Raw genomic sequence first — 17,982 nt, 5'->3', positions numbered from 1 at the left:
GAACGATGACCAAAAATGATTGATATCAGGTAATGTTTTTGATATTCCCTGCTTTATCTACGACTCCTAGGTTCCTCCTAGATCCTGGGGTTCCATCCACACCTCCACAACAATGGCTCCAAATTTTGGAGACAGACTTCAATGTTCTGTTGTACATGTTATTTTCATTTTTGCTTCTTGGAGGCCAAGCGATCCCTAGCACATTCTGTGACGTTGAAGGCTAATCTTGCCCTGGAGCTGTTGGTGGGAAATCACGGCCAGCTTCTTTATTTGACCTGCAAATCCTCTTGGTCAGTTTCCTTTTCTCAGTAGGGACTTAATTACAGCTGCAGTATCTTTTCAGACACATTGAGCTCATTGTGGAAGGATGGAGAGTGACACCCATGGATTTGTTCTGGTCAGAAGTGAGAGTGGAGTTTTTTTTTTGTTTTTTTTTCTAAACCCCCAGTGTGTCTCAAAAATGACAGATGTTACAATGGTGTACTCAGTGGCCCTTGAGGGTGGTCTCTAAAATTTGCACAATACTCAGTGTAGGACCTTTTGATGTGGATGTACCTTAATGAAACAACCTTAAAAGACACTGATTATTCATTACCTGATTCACAGACACCAACTGGTTTAAAAAGCTCTGGAGACTTCTTTAATCCTGGTATTTGGACTCTACATAATACTCTACATTTGTATAACGCCTCTGTAATATTGCCATTAATGAGGCATTGAGGTTTCTGTTTCTCCACAAATTGTCCATTTTATCAGCCCCACTTACCATACAGGCTAACGTTTTAGTTCAGCAATTACAGACTATAGTCCACCTACTGCTCGTGTATGTTGTTAACTGTGTTCTGCAATGCTCAAGACCAGCACACAGTAAGTATGACTTGAGTGGTAGATCATTCTCAGTTCTGCAATGACACTGATGTGTTGGAGGTGTGTTAGTCCCAGTAAAAATTTAGCCGTTGATTCAACGTTTGAAATAACGTAATGACTGCCGTCTAATCAACGTTCTGTTAAGGTTGAAAATGAAAGTTGAAAAGACGTCCAAACACAGACATTGAAAAGACGACTATTAGACGTATTTTGGACGTCCATTGACGTTATTAATTGGTCCCGAAATAAATTACTTGTATAAAACTCATTTTGGACGTCCACTGACGTTATCGATTGGTCACCACTTAACTAAATTATTAAGATGGATTTTGGACGTCCATTGACGTTTAAAATATGTCCTTGACGGACAGACTACTTTTAGACCTATTTTGAACGTCCAGGGACGTTCCTTGTTTACTGGGGTGTGTGTTGTGCTGGTATAATTGGATCAGACACAGCAGTGCTACTGGACTCCTGAGAATACTCCACCAAAACACAGAACCAACAGGGCCACTGATGAAGGACTAGAGGGTGACCAACACCAATTGTGCATCATCAGATGAGCTAATCAAAGTATGCAGGGGATGATAGTCTGAAACGGTAGAACTACAGAGTACAAAATAAGTGTAGAAACATGCAGGTCATTTTAATGGAATGACTGCCATTAATGTACACTATATAAACAATTCCAGCATAAAATTTGAAACAAATGGGCCATTACATTTAGAGGAAATGTGTGTCCAGACCTATGTATGTGACCCATAGTGGTCATGTTTCCAAGAGGGAAGATCGTAGGATATGTCTCGTAGTCATGTATTTTAATTAGCTAAATAAACTTGGACCAGTTTAACCTTCTGTCCTCCTCGCCTAGCATCTGTCCAGTGTAATTCTGTCCTAAACTCGCCATACTCTCTCTCTCTCTCTTTCCTCCGAGTTCCACCTGGAATGGGCTCCAGATGTGAAACTCTAGGGAGAGATTGCTTGCACAGCGATACGAGAGAGAGAGAGAGAGAATGTTGGAACGACATAAAAGTTTGTCTGGATGCCATTAAGTACAATTTGATGTAATGTGCAGCTCGGGACGTGACATTTTTAAAAGGAAACTGCTCGCCAGATGAGGAGAGGAAGGTTTCTGGGGGTCTTTGATTTAACACGCGCGGCATAAAGCCCCCTCTGTCCTCGCTTGAGAAGCTGCCCCTCGCCGCCTCTTCCTTCAGCGATGTCCGCTGGATTTCCTCCGGAGCTCCGCGCTCTCGGGACCGGCTTCAGCCACGAAAAAAACCGCCACAGCAGCGCACAAACCCGGCCTTTGTCCCTCAGCTCCGGCGGCGAAGCTATTCATCCACATTCTCTCTCTCTCTCTCTCGTTTAAAGTAATATATTTTCAGAACGTGGTTTCAGTCTTTTTTCCGTCTCCCCCCCTTTTCTAAAGTATCAAATGGCGCCCGGTTTTCCCCCAGAAGTTACAGGTTTTTAAATAAAAGTTCTGGGCTTCGACTCTCTCCTGAGAATGTGGACCTTATGGGTAGCTTAGCACAAAAATTCCGTTATTTTTTTTTTTTTGAATCGAGTGAGGGCTGAGGATTTGACAGAGCCAACTCATAAACACTTCACTGACTCGTTTGTGCCGAGTTAACGTTTCTGTCCGTCATTTTTAGTCGAAGCCAAAACAGAAAAGCATTGTTTTCTAGTCTGAGAGGGAATCTTTGTTAGCTTTCTGTGCCTCTTTTAGCCTCAAAGTCTAGCGTCACGCTCTGTTTTTCTGTTTGACAGTTTACCTCAGTTGTTGTGTGAAAGCTAGCGTATCGCTTCACGTACCCGCTGCAAAAGGCCCGTCCACTCAAAGTGGTCTCGCTTAATTGGGGCCTAAAGGTTGAAATACCAGCGTAATTGCCGGATTGAGTGCTTAATTGTGGAGCCATTTTGTTGGCGTGTTGTGCTTTCCTTTTTTTTCTTTGAGGGGGAAATAAAAACACTTCAAATTGTTCCTGTGTTGTCCCAAAGCCAGTGACATGCTAGCTCTGACGGAGGCTAGTCATGCTAACTCTTACACAAGGGACTCTAAAAAGACCCAACAAGCTATTTTATATATTTGTTTATTTATTTATATATTCATTCACGCAGTCAAAGTGGACCTGACAAATGCAATTGTAGTAATTGTATTAATAACATTTATTAAGCCATTATAGCATGCTAACATTAGTCCTTTTTTTAAAAAAATGTGGTCAGTGTGTATGTGAACAAATATAGTGTGTTCAAAATACAATCTTTATACACTACTGTTCAACAGTTTGGAAACTGTACTATGTACTATGAGCTCTGATCCTATAATCTGGACACCTGCAGTAATTATTTCAGTATTTCATATCTTTGGGGAATATTTAAACACTCAAAACCTAAATGCGGACTTTTTATAGCAATTACTAATTGCATGGTTCCTGTTGATTTATTTGCCTACTTCATTTCACATGAAGGAAAAATATCAATTTAGTTTTTCTTCATATTTAATATTACATAACTTTTTTTAGTCTTCTGGAATCATCTACTGCTCTGTCCATTTCCTTCCTTATTTAACAGTATACAAATGAGTGGGAAAAAATATAGTTTTTTAATAATATAAGAGCAATTTCATATATGTATCTTTAGCAAATTAGCTTAATAATTTTAAGTCACTGATTGAAAGCTTTTAAACGATTTTGTGTATGTGTAGATTGTATACAGATTTCTCTAAACAGCTGATTCATAATTAGATTCTCCACGCTAGTCATGGAGACCATGAGAAATGGGCAGATGAGGGAAACTGTCTATATCAAGTGTACCTCCTTATCTGTTTGCTAAGTGTATTAGATTTCCCCTCACTGGTTCCCAGCCTTCGTGCACACAGTACATACTGAAGCCAAGCCTTAATTCAGTCCCGGATGGTCCGGTTGCACGCGAGGATCCGAGGAAGTTCTAAGAGCAACCAGCGGATGACCAGCTGGGTCATAGTGCCTGGATTTTGAAGAGGAGAATATAAACTGTACAGGAGAGAAGTGAAGGGCTTTTCTTTTGTCTTTAGTAAAGCCAGCTTATGTATTTTAATGAGAAGGCGGAATTATGAATATCAGTATTTTGGATTGACAATTTATTAAAGGCTTATTTGAAACGTATATCCTGTTTTATATATGTTTCTGAGCATAGAGAGTGGCACTTTTGCCTCAGGTTGTATATAAATTAAAAAATGACACTGGTATACTATATAATAGTAATGGTCCATTATGATCCATGCAATATGATCCATGCAGATTTTGCTGGTGAACATTTGCATATCAAAATTCTTATATGGCAAGTAGTGTTTATGGAGCCCTATGAGAAATTCTAAGAACACTTATGAACTACTCAGACTGTTGGGTTATTCTTAGAGATTAAGAGGCTATACTGTACTCCTGGGGAGGGGTGAGGAGATTTCTGTGGGATAAACACTAAGACGGAGCTATCCAGATGCTTATGTTTAGTGCATATCATACTATAGGCCTACTGTTAGAGGGGGGCGAGCAGATTTTTTATGAGATAAACACAAAAGTATAGAGTTACTGTTCATGTGTGCAGTGAAAACTTCTACAATCGGCAGCATAGCATGTTTCTCACTGTCTTAACGGTTGGAGCTGTGGGGCAGGTAACATCACCGTCCCACAGCACCAGTGTCCTGTGTTCAATCCCACCTCTGGTTGCTGTCCGTGAGGAGTTTGGTGTGTTCTCTCAGTGTCTACATGGGCTTCCTCCAGGTGCTCAGGTTTCCTCTCAGTCCAAAAACACATGTTGGTGGATTGGATGTGCAAATGTGTCCACAGGTGTGAGTGAGTAACGCCTTGTGCTGGACTGGTGCCCTGTCCAGGTTGTGCCCCGTGGCTCTGAGTCGGGCAAACAAAATAGGTGCCATAAAGTAAGAGTCGTTAGCGACCTTTGTTCATCTTTAAAGGAACACTAGTTAAGATTTGGTATTTTTATCTCACTCTTGTAAATAAACAAAGCACCACGCTAAATTATTAATACTTTCCAGTCTGATCCTATTAGGTGGACTCTCATAGAGCAGAAACACATCTTTGCTGAGCAAGCATGTATGATTTCCTACCCCCCTCCAAACATTACATAGAGCTGTTTCTGCAATGCTGAGCCTGGAGTAGCAACAACAGAGTTTCTGTTTTCCCTGTTACAGGTCAGTGAATCATCACCATGATTTTGGAGCTTTAACTTTAAGGTAAAATTTCTACCTAGTGTTCCTTTAATTAAACACTAAACTAATGGCAATTCCTGTTACTGTTTGTTTCATTGTAATGTGTTAGTATTTCATTTAACCCATTTCATTTAGTACATGTCTCAATTCCACACAAATGGTTTTGGCTTTAAAAATATATACAAAGTTTCTTTCAGTTGAAATGCATGCATGCAAGCGGCATGGACTAATTCAGACAGCCAGGGTTTCTTACATCACAAACCAAAGGAACCAATCCCATAAACTCAAGGGTCTTTTATTGGTCTGGTTGTACTAAAGGCAAAGAGATTTAGATTAATAGATGAGCCACTTTTAAAGCATATGGTGGTTTTTTTCTTGCTTGGAAATTACTTGTTTTATGTGATCCTCATGAACAAAGAGGGGCTTATAGGGGCTTAATGTATTCCTCAGCTGAAAACTGTAAGTTTTAATTCATCTGGACTGTGCGTGGCAACCTCACTTCAGCGCTTGTAGGCGTTAATTAAATACTTGGTGATTTAGCACGCACGCTCCACCCCGGACCCTCAAAAACTCTAGGACCCGGCGGGTGGGGGCGCGCGCGCTTCGAGCCACCGAGTGAAGGCTAGTGACAGCAGGAGGAGCGCTGCTGCTGCTGCTGGGAACGAAGGGCACGGAGTCTCAGAGCTTTAATAACGGTGGACACGGCACAAGCTACAGCTCGCGGAAGGCAGAACCGCTGGATCTTTTACACTTAAAACTCTATACATGACTTTGGAAAGTGTTGGTGTCGCAGTGGAGTTAGCGGCCGCGGGGATTCACGAAGGCGGAGTTGACGGGTTGAAAAACGGACGGAACGTACGTACTTTTCAAAAGTTCTTCTGTATGAACGGACCTTCTGGACACAATTCGTGGTCGTGGATGTGGACATTTCACCAGCTGGACAGTGATGGAGAGACAAGTTTCTGGACAAATGACCAACCCGTGGCTCCAAAAGCGGCTAACTAGAACAAACTGCCTGAAAGCTTTTGGACAAGACCGTAGAAAGCCCCGAAGTCCAGAAGGAATTACCATCTGAAAAGTTCTGGACACGTCACCGTGGTTTATATCGGTTCCATTGGCTATAACAGTAGCATTGTTACATCACAATAGGGACGTTTCCATTTACCAGCGATTGTGACGAGAGCATTGTTGCGTCATAATAGCGGAGTTCTCGGCGCGATCTTATTGATCACAGTGGCCGGGGGTTCAATAGCTTTGTGACGTCATAACAATACTGGCGAGCGCAGAAGTGTTCTCCTCGCGCTAATGTCATGGGGTGATGTGATGAGCGGCTGGCCGTGCTAAAAGCTTTTGTGATGCCGTCCCGGGCCCGCGTGCTCCTCGCGCTCGCGCTGCTGCCTTCCGTGGCGCTCGCACTCGCGTCGCTGGCCCCCGGGTGCCCGGGTCTGAACCCCGGCACCTGCACCTGCCCGGACGAACGCACCAAAGGCTCCGCGAGCCGCACGAGAGTGAACTGTGCCGGGAAAGAACTCACGGAGCCGCCCGAAGCGCATTCGCTGCCCGATAAGACCGCGAGTCTGTGAGTTTCTCACACACACACACACACAGATTTACTTTCTGATGGGATGATGGGGAAAGTTAAGCACGCTGTCAACTGTGTGGGTGTGTACAGTCTTGTGCAAAAGTTGACACCTCCCTGGTCAATCCACCTGTCCTTTACTGTTAAATCACTTCATCAGTTCGTATTTTCACTGTTAAAGTTACGCATTTAAAAATGGAATATGCCAAATTGTTGAATGTGCCCCCATTAGGCCCAGGTCGGCAAACAACGAGTTAACTGACTGTTTGTTAAATTGTGCAGAAGGACGCATGCTCATTTTCACTAATTAGGAAAACACAGCATGTCATTTGACCAGGGTGTAGCCACACTTTTGCCTGAGCTTGTATATGCAGTGGGTTCCATTCTTTGATGATCAAATGAGGTTGTCCTATGTGTGTGTGTGTGTTTGTGTGTGGTCCAGAATATATCATGTTGTGTGGACCAAAATCATACTGGGGACTTGGTCATTTGACAGATGTCTGTTAACTGTGATTAAGGACAGCGTAAAATTGTTATGGTTAATATTAGGGTAATTCTCCACAAAATGAATGAAAATCTATGTAATTTTCCCTTGAATCCACAGAGACCAGAGTGTGTGTAGAGTGTGTATGTACAGGATAACTTCAAAGTCACTAAGAGCTTTCACATCTTCTGCATAATTCAGTGGTTCAGATGTACAGTCATTCAGAGTGGCCACGTTCATTATTTGCCCTGTAAAATAATGCTGATAGATATAAAACTTTTAACAAGGTACGTGCATCAGATTCAGTAGTTTTCACTAGAATATGTAGCATTTCACATCAAACCATAACATAACATAAAAAAAAATGCAAAACAGTAGTTGTTTATTTGCATTCTTTATAGTGATAACGTTCATTCTTTATAGTGATATAAATACTACTACTTTTCTGGCTTTGTAACTCGTATTCAGCAGGTTGACCATTCTCCTCCAGGGGGTGCTGTTATTTAGAGATTTGTGTGCGTCATTTAAAGAGAGGAGAATGACACTATCAGCAACTCTCGAGATATAAACAGTTGTTTTCTCACTTTGGCAGTTACCTAGTGAGCATGGACGCACCAGAGATGTCCAGGGATGTTATTGAATATCATGATCCTATTGATTTTCTTCGGCTTGCGTTGATATGGACGAGACTGTGGGCTACAGATCGGCACAAATCAAAGGAAACCGAAAGAATTTTGCACACTCACTGTATTTTAAAAACGGGCACTGTAGAGGAGTTGGGGGCAGTAGCCAATAACAAATGGCCTGTTGCTCTGCATACTTGCTTCCCCGCTTTCACCCTGTTCTTCAGTGGTCAGGATCCCCACAGGACCATGACATCCAGTTTCCAAACCCTCTGTGGCGTGAACATGTGGATGGGCTTTGACATGTAGCGTTCAGCACATTTACTGATAACTTTGAGTCAAAGGCACCGGGTCAAAGCTTCTGAAAGTGCATCCTATGGTCCTGAAGTGTCATGCAGTGATATAACACGGCTGTAGTGTTTTTAACAGGACGTGTCGTGATGGCTTTTACGATGTCGATTGCTTATATTTCACTTCAGGCCCTGGTCTGGTTTGGCAGCTTGGCTTGTCTAGTGCGATTACAAGGGGCCATGGACACACCCACCCCTGGAGCAGTGGATACCCACCCTCTGCACCTGTAGAGCATTGCTAATGCCATGAAGCTACTATACACACGTTTTGAAGTGATGTAAAGGTGTGGGGCTTAGGGATTTACAGTGGGTTTCTACTGGGACCAAGTCTATGTCTTGGAATACTCTGCAACATTAACGGCTTTATTCAGACTTTTCAGTACTGAAGCACTATTCAGTCATATCTCTCATGTTGTAAATCACTACTATCTACGTAATACATTGCAATTGAGGCGGCACGGTGGCGCAGCATGTAGTGTCGCAGTCACACAGCTCCAGGGGCCTGGAGGTTGTGGGTTCGATTCCAGCTCCGGGTGACTGTCTGTGAGGAGTTGGTGTGTTCTCCCCGTGTCCGCGTGGGTTTCCTCCGGGTGCTCCGGTTTCCTCCCACAGTCCAAAAACACACGTTGCAGGTGGATTAGCGACTCGAAAGTGTCCGTGAGTGTGTGTGTGTCTGTGTTGCCCTGTGAAGGACTGGCGCCCCCTCCAGGGTGTATTCCCGCCTTGCGCCCGATGATTCCAGGTAGGCCCCGCGACCCTAAATTGGATAAGCAGTTACAGATAATGGATGGATGGACATTGCAATTGATGTTTGTTTGTACAAATCAACACTTTCTTTGTTTCATTAACACCTTTAAAGCAACACTAGGTAAGATTTTTTTTTCTAGTTGAATTCATTTTTTTTACAGCATTTTACTGAAATCAGTGGGGAGGGCGGTGAAATTACGTAACCTCCTCCAAAATTTACATAGTTTCTACAGTGCTGAGTCCAGACTGGCAAAGACGGGGGCTCTATTCTCCCTAATACAGGTTTTTGAAGCCGTAATTTGAAGAAAAATATGTTATGCAGTGTTCCTTTAAAATGTGGCCCAGAAGAAATGGTCCTAAATAACTTCGGACAGGGTCTCCTTCCTTCAACGTACATTATATACAAATGTGGAGAACATGTACCATTCTGGACATCGCTCTATCAAAACAAACAAACAACAACAACAAAGTAAATATGGAGCTCTCCTATTGGTCCATTCATCATGAACGTTTCACACAATGAAAATTGAGATATGTGTTTTTCTTTGGACAGCAACAATATGCAGGGTTTTGATCAGCGTTTGTATTTCATAATTACATCACAATTATCATCTGTACGTTAGTGAAGACCTGAAGAAGGGCCCCACAAAGAGGCCTTTGGTATTCAGGTTATTCCTGAGTGGAATTTGTCTAGTCTGAACTAAAGTGCCAGTGGTTTTGGTTTTGGTTTTTAGGTCAGCAGATACGTGAACACTCCTTAGGCTTAGGCTTGATCTAGGCCTTGGCGACGAGCCCCTAGTCTCCGCCCCAGCTTCCCCCAGTTCTGGAGCAGTAGACCGGGTCTTGGAGTGTGTGGAGGGAGTGTGCTCCGGGCCGTGTGTGGAGGCTGTAGAGTTGTAGGCTGGAGACTGTAGTGCAGCAGGAATATAGTGCAGCCCCTTTGTCACAGCCCTGTCATTTTCCATCTGCCTTGCAGTCTGAAGGGAAAGGAAACGTGCCCCTGGTCTGCTCCTGCTCCCTCCCACCCCTTGAAACCCACCCCTCCACACACACACACACACTCCGCCCTCTCTCCGGTCTTCAGCTGACTTGGCCATTCTGAAGGGGGATAAACAGAAACACATTTTCTTTGCAGCCTCTCTCTCTCTCTCTCTCTCTCTCTTTTTTTCAGTCTCTCTACTCCTTCTCCCTGTCTTTCCCATTCTGTACTCGTTCTGTCTATCTGTATAATATAATATGGAAATAAATGTAATAATGCTGCAGTGTGTCCATCAATTTTGTCCCATCTTCGGTGCCCTCTGCTCAGGAAGGAAGTTTGACCAGACTCAGTTTCAGTTGGGGATAAATAGGAACCTTTGTGGATTACCAACGGAACCCAGGCTCTCTGAGCATATCCACCAGTGCAGAAATAACCCACGCTCTTAATTCCAGTAAGAGATGAAGGACGCCAGTGCAACACTCAAAATATTTGGTTTGGTTCAGATCCGCATTCTCGTCTTTGCTTGACATTTAGGTTTTCTCTTTTTTTGGGGGGGGGGGGGCTGTTTTTGTTGTTTTAACATTGAGCAAAAACCCTTTGGTCTTTCATTGCGGGTTCAGTTCATGCCGAGAGACCACAGTTCCACCGGACACCCACAAAGTGAATCAGTTGGAAAAATACTCAAAGTCCTTATTAAGTAAGTGTAACTATGCTTCAGGGGTGGCACGGCGGTGCAGCAGGTTAGTGTCGCAGTCACACAGCTCCTGGATCCTGGGGTTGTGGATTGAAGTCTCTCTGTGAGGAGTGTGGTGTGTTCTCTCTGTGTCTGTGTGGGTTTCCTCCAGGTCACTGTCTGTGAGGAGTGTGGTGTGTTCTCCCTGTGTCTGCGTGGGTTTCCTCCGGGTGACTGTCTGTGAGGAGTGTGGTGTGTTCTCTCTGTGTCTGCGTGGGTTTCCTCCGGGTGACTGTCTGTGAGGAGTGTGGTGTGTTCTCTTTGTGTCTGTGTGAGTTTCCTCCGGGTGACTGTCTGTGAGGAGTGTGGTGTGTTCTCCCTGTGTCTGCGTGGGTTTCCTCCGGGTGGAGGCAGGAACACACCCTGGAGGGGTCACCTGTCCTTCACAGGGCGACCCACACTCACACATTCACTCACACCTATGGACACTTCAGTTTCCAGTCCACCTTCTAATGTGTGTTTTTCTGAAATGTCCAGATTTTGTGAGGGAAAATAACAGTTGCTGGGTAGTTAGCTAACTATTCAACTGTAGAAGTAACTGTGGAACAAAGCAGTGTTACGTGTGGTAAAGGGTTAAAGGACTACAGTAGCTACAAACCTTTATACTCTATTATACTCTAATGTTCAGTGTTTCTGATAAACCTTCCCCTTAGTTAATTTATTAACAATAAAATTAACTATATAACTTTATTTATAAATAAAATATAAAATATATAAATATATTCATTAATATATAATTTTACTTTGAATAATAATAACATTAAAAATTTAAACAATTAGCTGTTGGTGCACTAATCAGACTAGGGTTAATATATTTTTAATAAAAGTAAACAAAACTATTTGACTTTTAAAAAATACACTGAAACTACTCAAGCAGGCTTCTGTAACAATTAGAATATATACATTAAACATAAACCCTGAATTATCAAGTGTTTTGAACACCCTTGTTCCCCATTCCCTCATCGCCCCACGATGCCCTTGCTCCCCCCACCCAGCTCAGTGTTGTAAAAGAAAAACACTGGGGACGGCGAGGAAGAGGAGGAACGGAGGTGGGGACTGACAAGGCTCGTTCCCCGGAGGAGGAGGAGGCCATTTATAGAGCGCGGTAGTTCTGCTTAATAAGCATCCACATCTGGTCCACACATTGGGCCGGGGAGAGTGAGAGGAAGCGGATTAAAGCAGAAAGGGAAGGAGGCAGGCGAGCCTGGGTGGCAGCAGACGACGGAGGTGCTACAAGACAAGCGAGCGCGGGCCGCCACACCTCTTAACGCGATTTATTTGTTTTCCACGCACGGTGAGACACGTTTACAAGGTTTCCGTAGGTCGGGGGTAAACACTTCCAGGCTTTGGCCCCTCCCCCCCAGTGAGGCTCAGGGAACAGTTAGGGAAAGCGTTGTACAAACAATGATGTCGTGCTTTAGCTACCCAGTAAACATTTAGCCGTTGATTCAACGTTGAAATAACGTAATGACTGCCGTCTAATCAACGTTCTCTTGAGGTTGAAAATAAAAGTTGAAAAGACGTCCAAACACAGACACTGAAAAGACGACTATTAGACGTATTTTGGACGTCCATTGACGTTATTAATTGGTCCCGAAATAAATTACTTGTATAAAGCTCGTTTTGGACGTCCACTTACGTTATCGATTGGTCACCAATTAACTTATTAAGATGAATTTTGGACGTCCATTGACGTTTAAAATATGTCATTGACGGACAGACTACTTTTAGACCTATTTTGAACGTCCAGTGACGTTCCTTGTTTACTGGTTAGTGTCTTCAGACTGTAGTGTGTACACTATGTAATACCGCACTATAAGTGTCTCTCATTCTGTAGGGAAGAGCTGTCTAGTCAAATAGGAAATTCCCTGATTGAAAGAAGACAGCGGATCACGGTTGGTCCACTGAAGTTGGACGTCCAATGGCGTTTTCAGGGCGGCCCACCTGTTGGTAAACAGAGTTTTAGACAACGTCACATTATGGCACTTTTCCATTCATATTTAAATTGACAGATTTTTCCTTCATTATTTTCTCTTGTTATACTTTGTGAATTAGATTAGTAAACAATTTTAATCCAGCACAAGACGAACATTATCAGCATAGTTATTTTATACGAGGCATACTCATTATTGTAGCTCTTATTGTAGGTAATATTTGTATTAGTTTATTTTCCTGAATAATATACCTTTTAATTTAAAATCAGTGTGAGGAGATTAAAAACTAGTTCTGACCAGCAGTGACCTACAGTCAGTGGGGTACAGACCTTTTTAAGCCAGTGGACCTATATATACTCGCTGTCTGGGGGTCTAGTTGGCGGCCATCTTGTTAACACCACCAGGGAATGTATCCACTCAAGACTAGGCCCTTATCTGCTTGAGGAGGACACCTATAAACTCAAAGCTAAACGCCAATATGATTTTTCATGATTTTTTGGAATCAGTGGTTAAATTTAACAGATATCACATCAGTGGTTTGTGTTATTTAGCTTAATGTCACGCACACAAAACATTTTTCAGCTTGTTTAACTAAGCATTTTTCCAAAGTGATCTACAGTGAGAATTCTTTTTTTCTCTGCTTCAGCACCTTCAGCAGTTGATTAGCTGTTTTCAGTAAAACGTGGGACTTTAACAGGTGCCTTGTTTAGTGTTAACATTAGTTTTTTCCACCAGAGCCCTGTCTGCACTATTTTAGTGCCTCTGATATATTGCTTAAAGTCCCATAATTCACTGCAACAGACCGAGGTGGATACTTCAGGTTCAGAATGTGAAATTCTCGCTCTGAGATTTTGTTCATAATCCCTGATCAATTCGTTTTGGAAGCTTTTTAACTTTCTGAACCTGGACTAATTAATAATAAAAACAAGTTCGCCAGCTCAGTGTTTCCCACAATGCATTGGTTCAAAGCCACTGTTGTATGTTCAGAATAAGACTGCTTTCGCAGATTAGCAAACCCAGGTAACTTTAGCGTACACAATTGCTTGTGTTCCCTATAAAATTGTTCTGTATGTTGTTGCTCATCTTCCCAGTGACTGTTTTGAGAACATTTGAGTCAAAGCTTTTCAAGACAACGGATTGTGTTAATAATGTACAGAGATCACATTCTGCTGTCTCCCATGTGAAGATTTTACGCCTGGAGGCGAGTGTTTTCACACTTTTGTCCTTCTCCCAGATTCTGTGACGTTCTGAGATTCTGCTCCAGATGTGGAATGTTTGGAGTGATGTTGATGTTTCTGCTTTTCCTGACATTCCTCAGGCGTTTTCTAGACACCAGCCCAGGTGCTGTTTGGGATACAGCACATATTCTCTCTCTCTCTCTCTTTCTCTCTCTCTCTCTCTCTCTCTCTCTCTCTCTCTCTCTCTCTCTCTCTCTCTCTCCTTCCTGTTGCTCTCTCTGTCTTGCTGGCCAGGGTGGAGGAATGTTACTCTGAACACAGCAGTGGATGAGGTCAGTGTACTGTGGAAGTTGGACAGGGGCTTTATGTTTAATGCAATGTCATAACACAGAATTTAGCAATGGAAGCACAATTGGAAATCAACGTTTTTAGAAGAATGGTTATAGGAATGGAATACAGTACAAAATGTAGCTTAAGACAGTATTAGCAGACACACTGAAGGCTGAATTTTGTTAATTGTTATAGATTGTTATATATATATTAAACCATTTAACCTCTGGATCCCACTCATCCCAACAGTACACGGCATTGTTAAACTCCAGAGGCATGTTGTCCAAACGTAGTTCAGTGTCACTCAGTTTGATTTTGATAAAGCAGCTCTACAGAAACCCATATCATTTTCAGTCACACAGACCTTACTGATCATATTATATTCATAGTTGTACAGCATGAGAACTAGAAGAATGAGCCAAGTTTACCTTGCTATATGTAAATCTTAGGTTGTTGTCCACCACATCTGACCATTTTTTAATGCTGTTGTGATGAAAATTTGCAAAGTTAATTTAGTTCCTTTATCTGGAGACGTTTGAACGATGAAGTGACATGAAGTTTCTGCTGTTTCTCTGAGTAATATTGACTTATTTTTGCAGTTACATTTTACATTAAGGTGGAACCGACGCTAAATTTGAGAGACCTCTAACTGCGTGAAAGTAAACGTATACTGAAACTGCTACAAAGCTAAGTAATTAAAAGTAAGTTAAACTAGTAACAAATGCGTTTCCGTGGTAATACAAATAGTGAATTAAAACAGTCAGTTCCATACTCAAACATAGTGGTCCAACATAGAAGATGCACAGCTTCTTATTGAACACAAACAGGGTGAGTTTGTTTTCCTGTGAGAACAGCCATCTTTCAGAATCATCTATGTTGCCTTTAACAGACTAACATTACATGCTAGCTACATTAGCCTTGTAGCGCTAGTACAAACATAAAGAGCTCTGGACACAAAGATTAGCCTCCGTTTGGAGTAACAGGAACACTGTAAATGTGTATTAGCAGTAGCGTAGCAAAATGGCTAGCAACAACAGAACTGGAGCTAGGACTGGAGAACTGGAGCTAACATCTGAGAAGATATTCCTCAACCTCCTCTTCACACATGAAATGGAGCCGGTCAGTAGACAACCAGTCCATGTTCTACCATCAAGGGCGGTTGAGGTTAAGTGTTTCCAGCTGAAAACCCGATAAATGAATGCTGTTATAAGAGTGAGATCTTTTAAGGCCGGTGGATTCAGGCAGTAGGGCTTAGGGTCAGTGGGTTAGGGTGGAGGGTTATCTCTTTGACCAGCTGCAGGTCACCAATCCAACATCTGGCATTCCTCATCAGATAAGGATTAGATGACACAACACCGAACAGATTAGCTAAGCAAAAATTACACAAAGTACTTTCCCCCACTTATAGCCACTGAGTGACCACTTTATTAGAAACTTTGACCTTGCAGAAGCAGATGGGCTACAGACTGTAATTGCGTTGTAATTGTAGTAGTTTGCCCACTACTAACAGAGGCATTTACTTGCTTATATGCAGCTTGTATAATCTCTGTAGCAAAACATTGAGAATATTGCATGACTTTTCTGAAATGGCTCTATTCCATACGTTACTCACCGTATAGTGCACTGTAATAAGGAACCGAATTCAGAAGGGTAGTTAACGATTTTAAAAAGTACTTCATGTGGGTTTTTACAAAACAACAAAGTGGATTATGGATATCTGCTATCTGCATTACTTTTTGCAGTGCATTATAGGATTGTTTGAGCGCACTGTAAATTTTCCACCATGTTGTCGGACACTACTTCAAAATGGCGGAGCCCAAAAATAATGCACAATGCAGTGAATGGGGCACAGTTTCAGACACATCATGAGTCTAGTTATTCCTTCCTTGTCAAATTGTGCTTGTCTCCATTTTACTAAATCAAAAACATCACGACTGTACTCAAGAGGCACAGCTCCTAATTGGTTCAGTATAGTGTGAGGCAGACTGTCATTTGTTGTTTCTACAGTAAATGAAGCCTCACATTGGACTGTGTATCGATGTGTGTAAGCGTGTGTTTGCTACCTGGCTGTGAGTCAACTTTCACCACACTAGAGTTTTCCATTAGGGCCCAAATTTCCCATAAATCCCCTTCACGTAAACATCTAATCTGCATACACGAGTCGTTTGCCATTACCATGACACGTAAGGCCAACGTAGCGCCAAGAAAGCTAACTCATTTCTGTCTTTCACACACACACTCTCTCCTTCGTTCTTGCTCTCTGTTGGCCCTCCCCCTCCCCTCCTGAGTTCATCCATACACAGCGAGGCCGAATCTAAATATTTAGCCGTGCTGGTAGGAAACTGCCATGCCCAAACTCCTTCCAGATGTGGACGAGAGGGCCTCTGTGTTTAGAGCTAATTATGTGTGGCTACATGGGGAGTAGAGATGGGGAGAGAGAGAGAGAGAGAGAGAGAGGGAGAGGTGGGCGTGGAGGAAAGACGTTGGTAGTAGAGGAAGTTGGGAAGAACAGAGAGAGAATGCAAAAAATGTAACAGATAATAATGGGTGTGTGCTAGCACAAAATTGCTGGCTCACTTTTTGTCCTCTAGGAGACCTATGTTTGCTCCGCCCACAAATGCAGCCCTTCCTAGCAACAGTTTCTAGCACAGCTAGGTTAGCTTAATGTATGTGTATGTATTACTCATGCCTCCATTGTTATTTGTGTATATTTTATAATTCACAATTCAAATATGATCCCACTTATTGATCATTTCATGGTAACAAAAAAAAATACCTTAAAAATTAAGTGTTAATACGTTACGTTCATGATTGCTAACACCATCATCTTAAAATAATTTATTATCCACTAGAACAGAATGAATTTATGTGTGATTTTGCAGCAATCATTCCTGATGAAACTCATAAGGAATGCGGTAAATTCTTCTCGTTCACCATTTTCAAGATACTTAATGTTTAGATTATGTTTTATTTAATAAAATCTCGGGACAACAAAGACTTGCACATGAGACAAATAATGCCAGCCACTGCTTCTTTTTGAACCACGGCTAACACATCACCACTAAATAGCTCAACACCCTTGGAGGAGGACATTTACCATCCAGCTCTGATATGATTGCTAACAGATGCCTAGCTGCTTAACCTTTTGAGCCTGGATTCTTCTCAGTGTTTTTGCATCATACTTTCTGTAATGAAGGATTCATTTATTCATTCTCTGTAACCCTTATTCAGTTCAGGGTTATGGTGGGTCCAGAGCCTACCCGGAATCATTGGGCGCAAGGCGGGCGCCAGTCCTTCACAGGGCAACACAGACACACAGATACACATTCACTCACACACTCACACCTACGGACACTTTTGAGTCGCCAATCCACCTACCAACGTGTGTTTTTGGACTGTTGGAGGAAACCCACGCGGACACGGGGAGAACACACCACACTCCTCACAGACAGTCACCCGGAGGAAACCCACGCAGACACAGAGAGAACACACCACACTCCTCACAGACAGTCACCCGGAGGAAACCCACGCAGACACAGGGAGAACACACCACACTCCTCACAGACAGTCACCCGGAGGAAACCCACGCAGACACAGGGAGAACACACCACACTCCTCACAGACAGTCACCCGGAGAGGGACTCAAACCCACAACCTCCAGGTTCCTGGAGCTGTGTGACTGCGACACTAACCTGCTGTGCCACCGTGCCGCCCGTAATGAAGGATATTAACAGTTATTTTGTGACAGCCTCTACTCTTCTAGGAAGGCTTTATACTGTATGTAGCCACATTGTCTTGAGGATAAAGTTCAGTCAGATAAACATCACTGAAGTCATGTACTGGTGTTGCATGATTAGTTTGCTATCCCCACTCCATCACTCCAGAGAACACAGCTGCACTGCTCCACAGCCCAACGCTGGAGCCTTTAAACCATTTTAGCCCACACTTAGCCTTGGCTCACATTT

The 17,982-nt window shown here is 42.8% G+C and overlaps 1 protein-coding gene across 1 annotated transcript in view; it reads left to right on the top strand.

Annotated features, from left to right (window-relative positions):
* Positions 1–5,874: 5,874 nt before the first annotated feature.
* adgra2 (adhesion G protein-coupled receptor A2) overlaps positions 5,875–17,982 on the top strand; it is a 101,095-nt gene continuing 88,987 nt past the window's right edge. Inside the window, exon 1 of the mRNA XM_066644491.1 lies at positions 5,875–6,659. Coding sequence (XP_066500588.1) covers positions 6,436–6,659 — 224 coding nt within the window. The 5' untranslated portion in view covers positions 5,875–6,435. The remainder of the gene's footprint in view (positions 6,660–17,982) is intronic.

This window comes from Hoplias malabaricus, chromosome 14 (assembly GCF_029633855.1).
Source record: "Hoplias malabaricus isolate fHopMal1 chromosome 14, fHopMal1.hap1, whole genome shotgun sequence".
Taxonomy (NCBI): Eukaryota; Metazoa; Chordata; class Actinopteri; order Characiformes; family Erythrinidae; genus Hoplias; species Hoplias malabaricus.
This window is presented reverse-complemented; position numbering and strand designations above follow the sequence as displayed.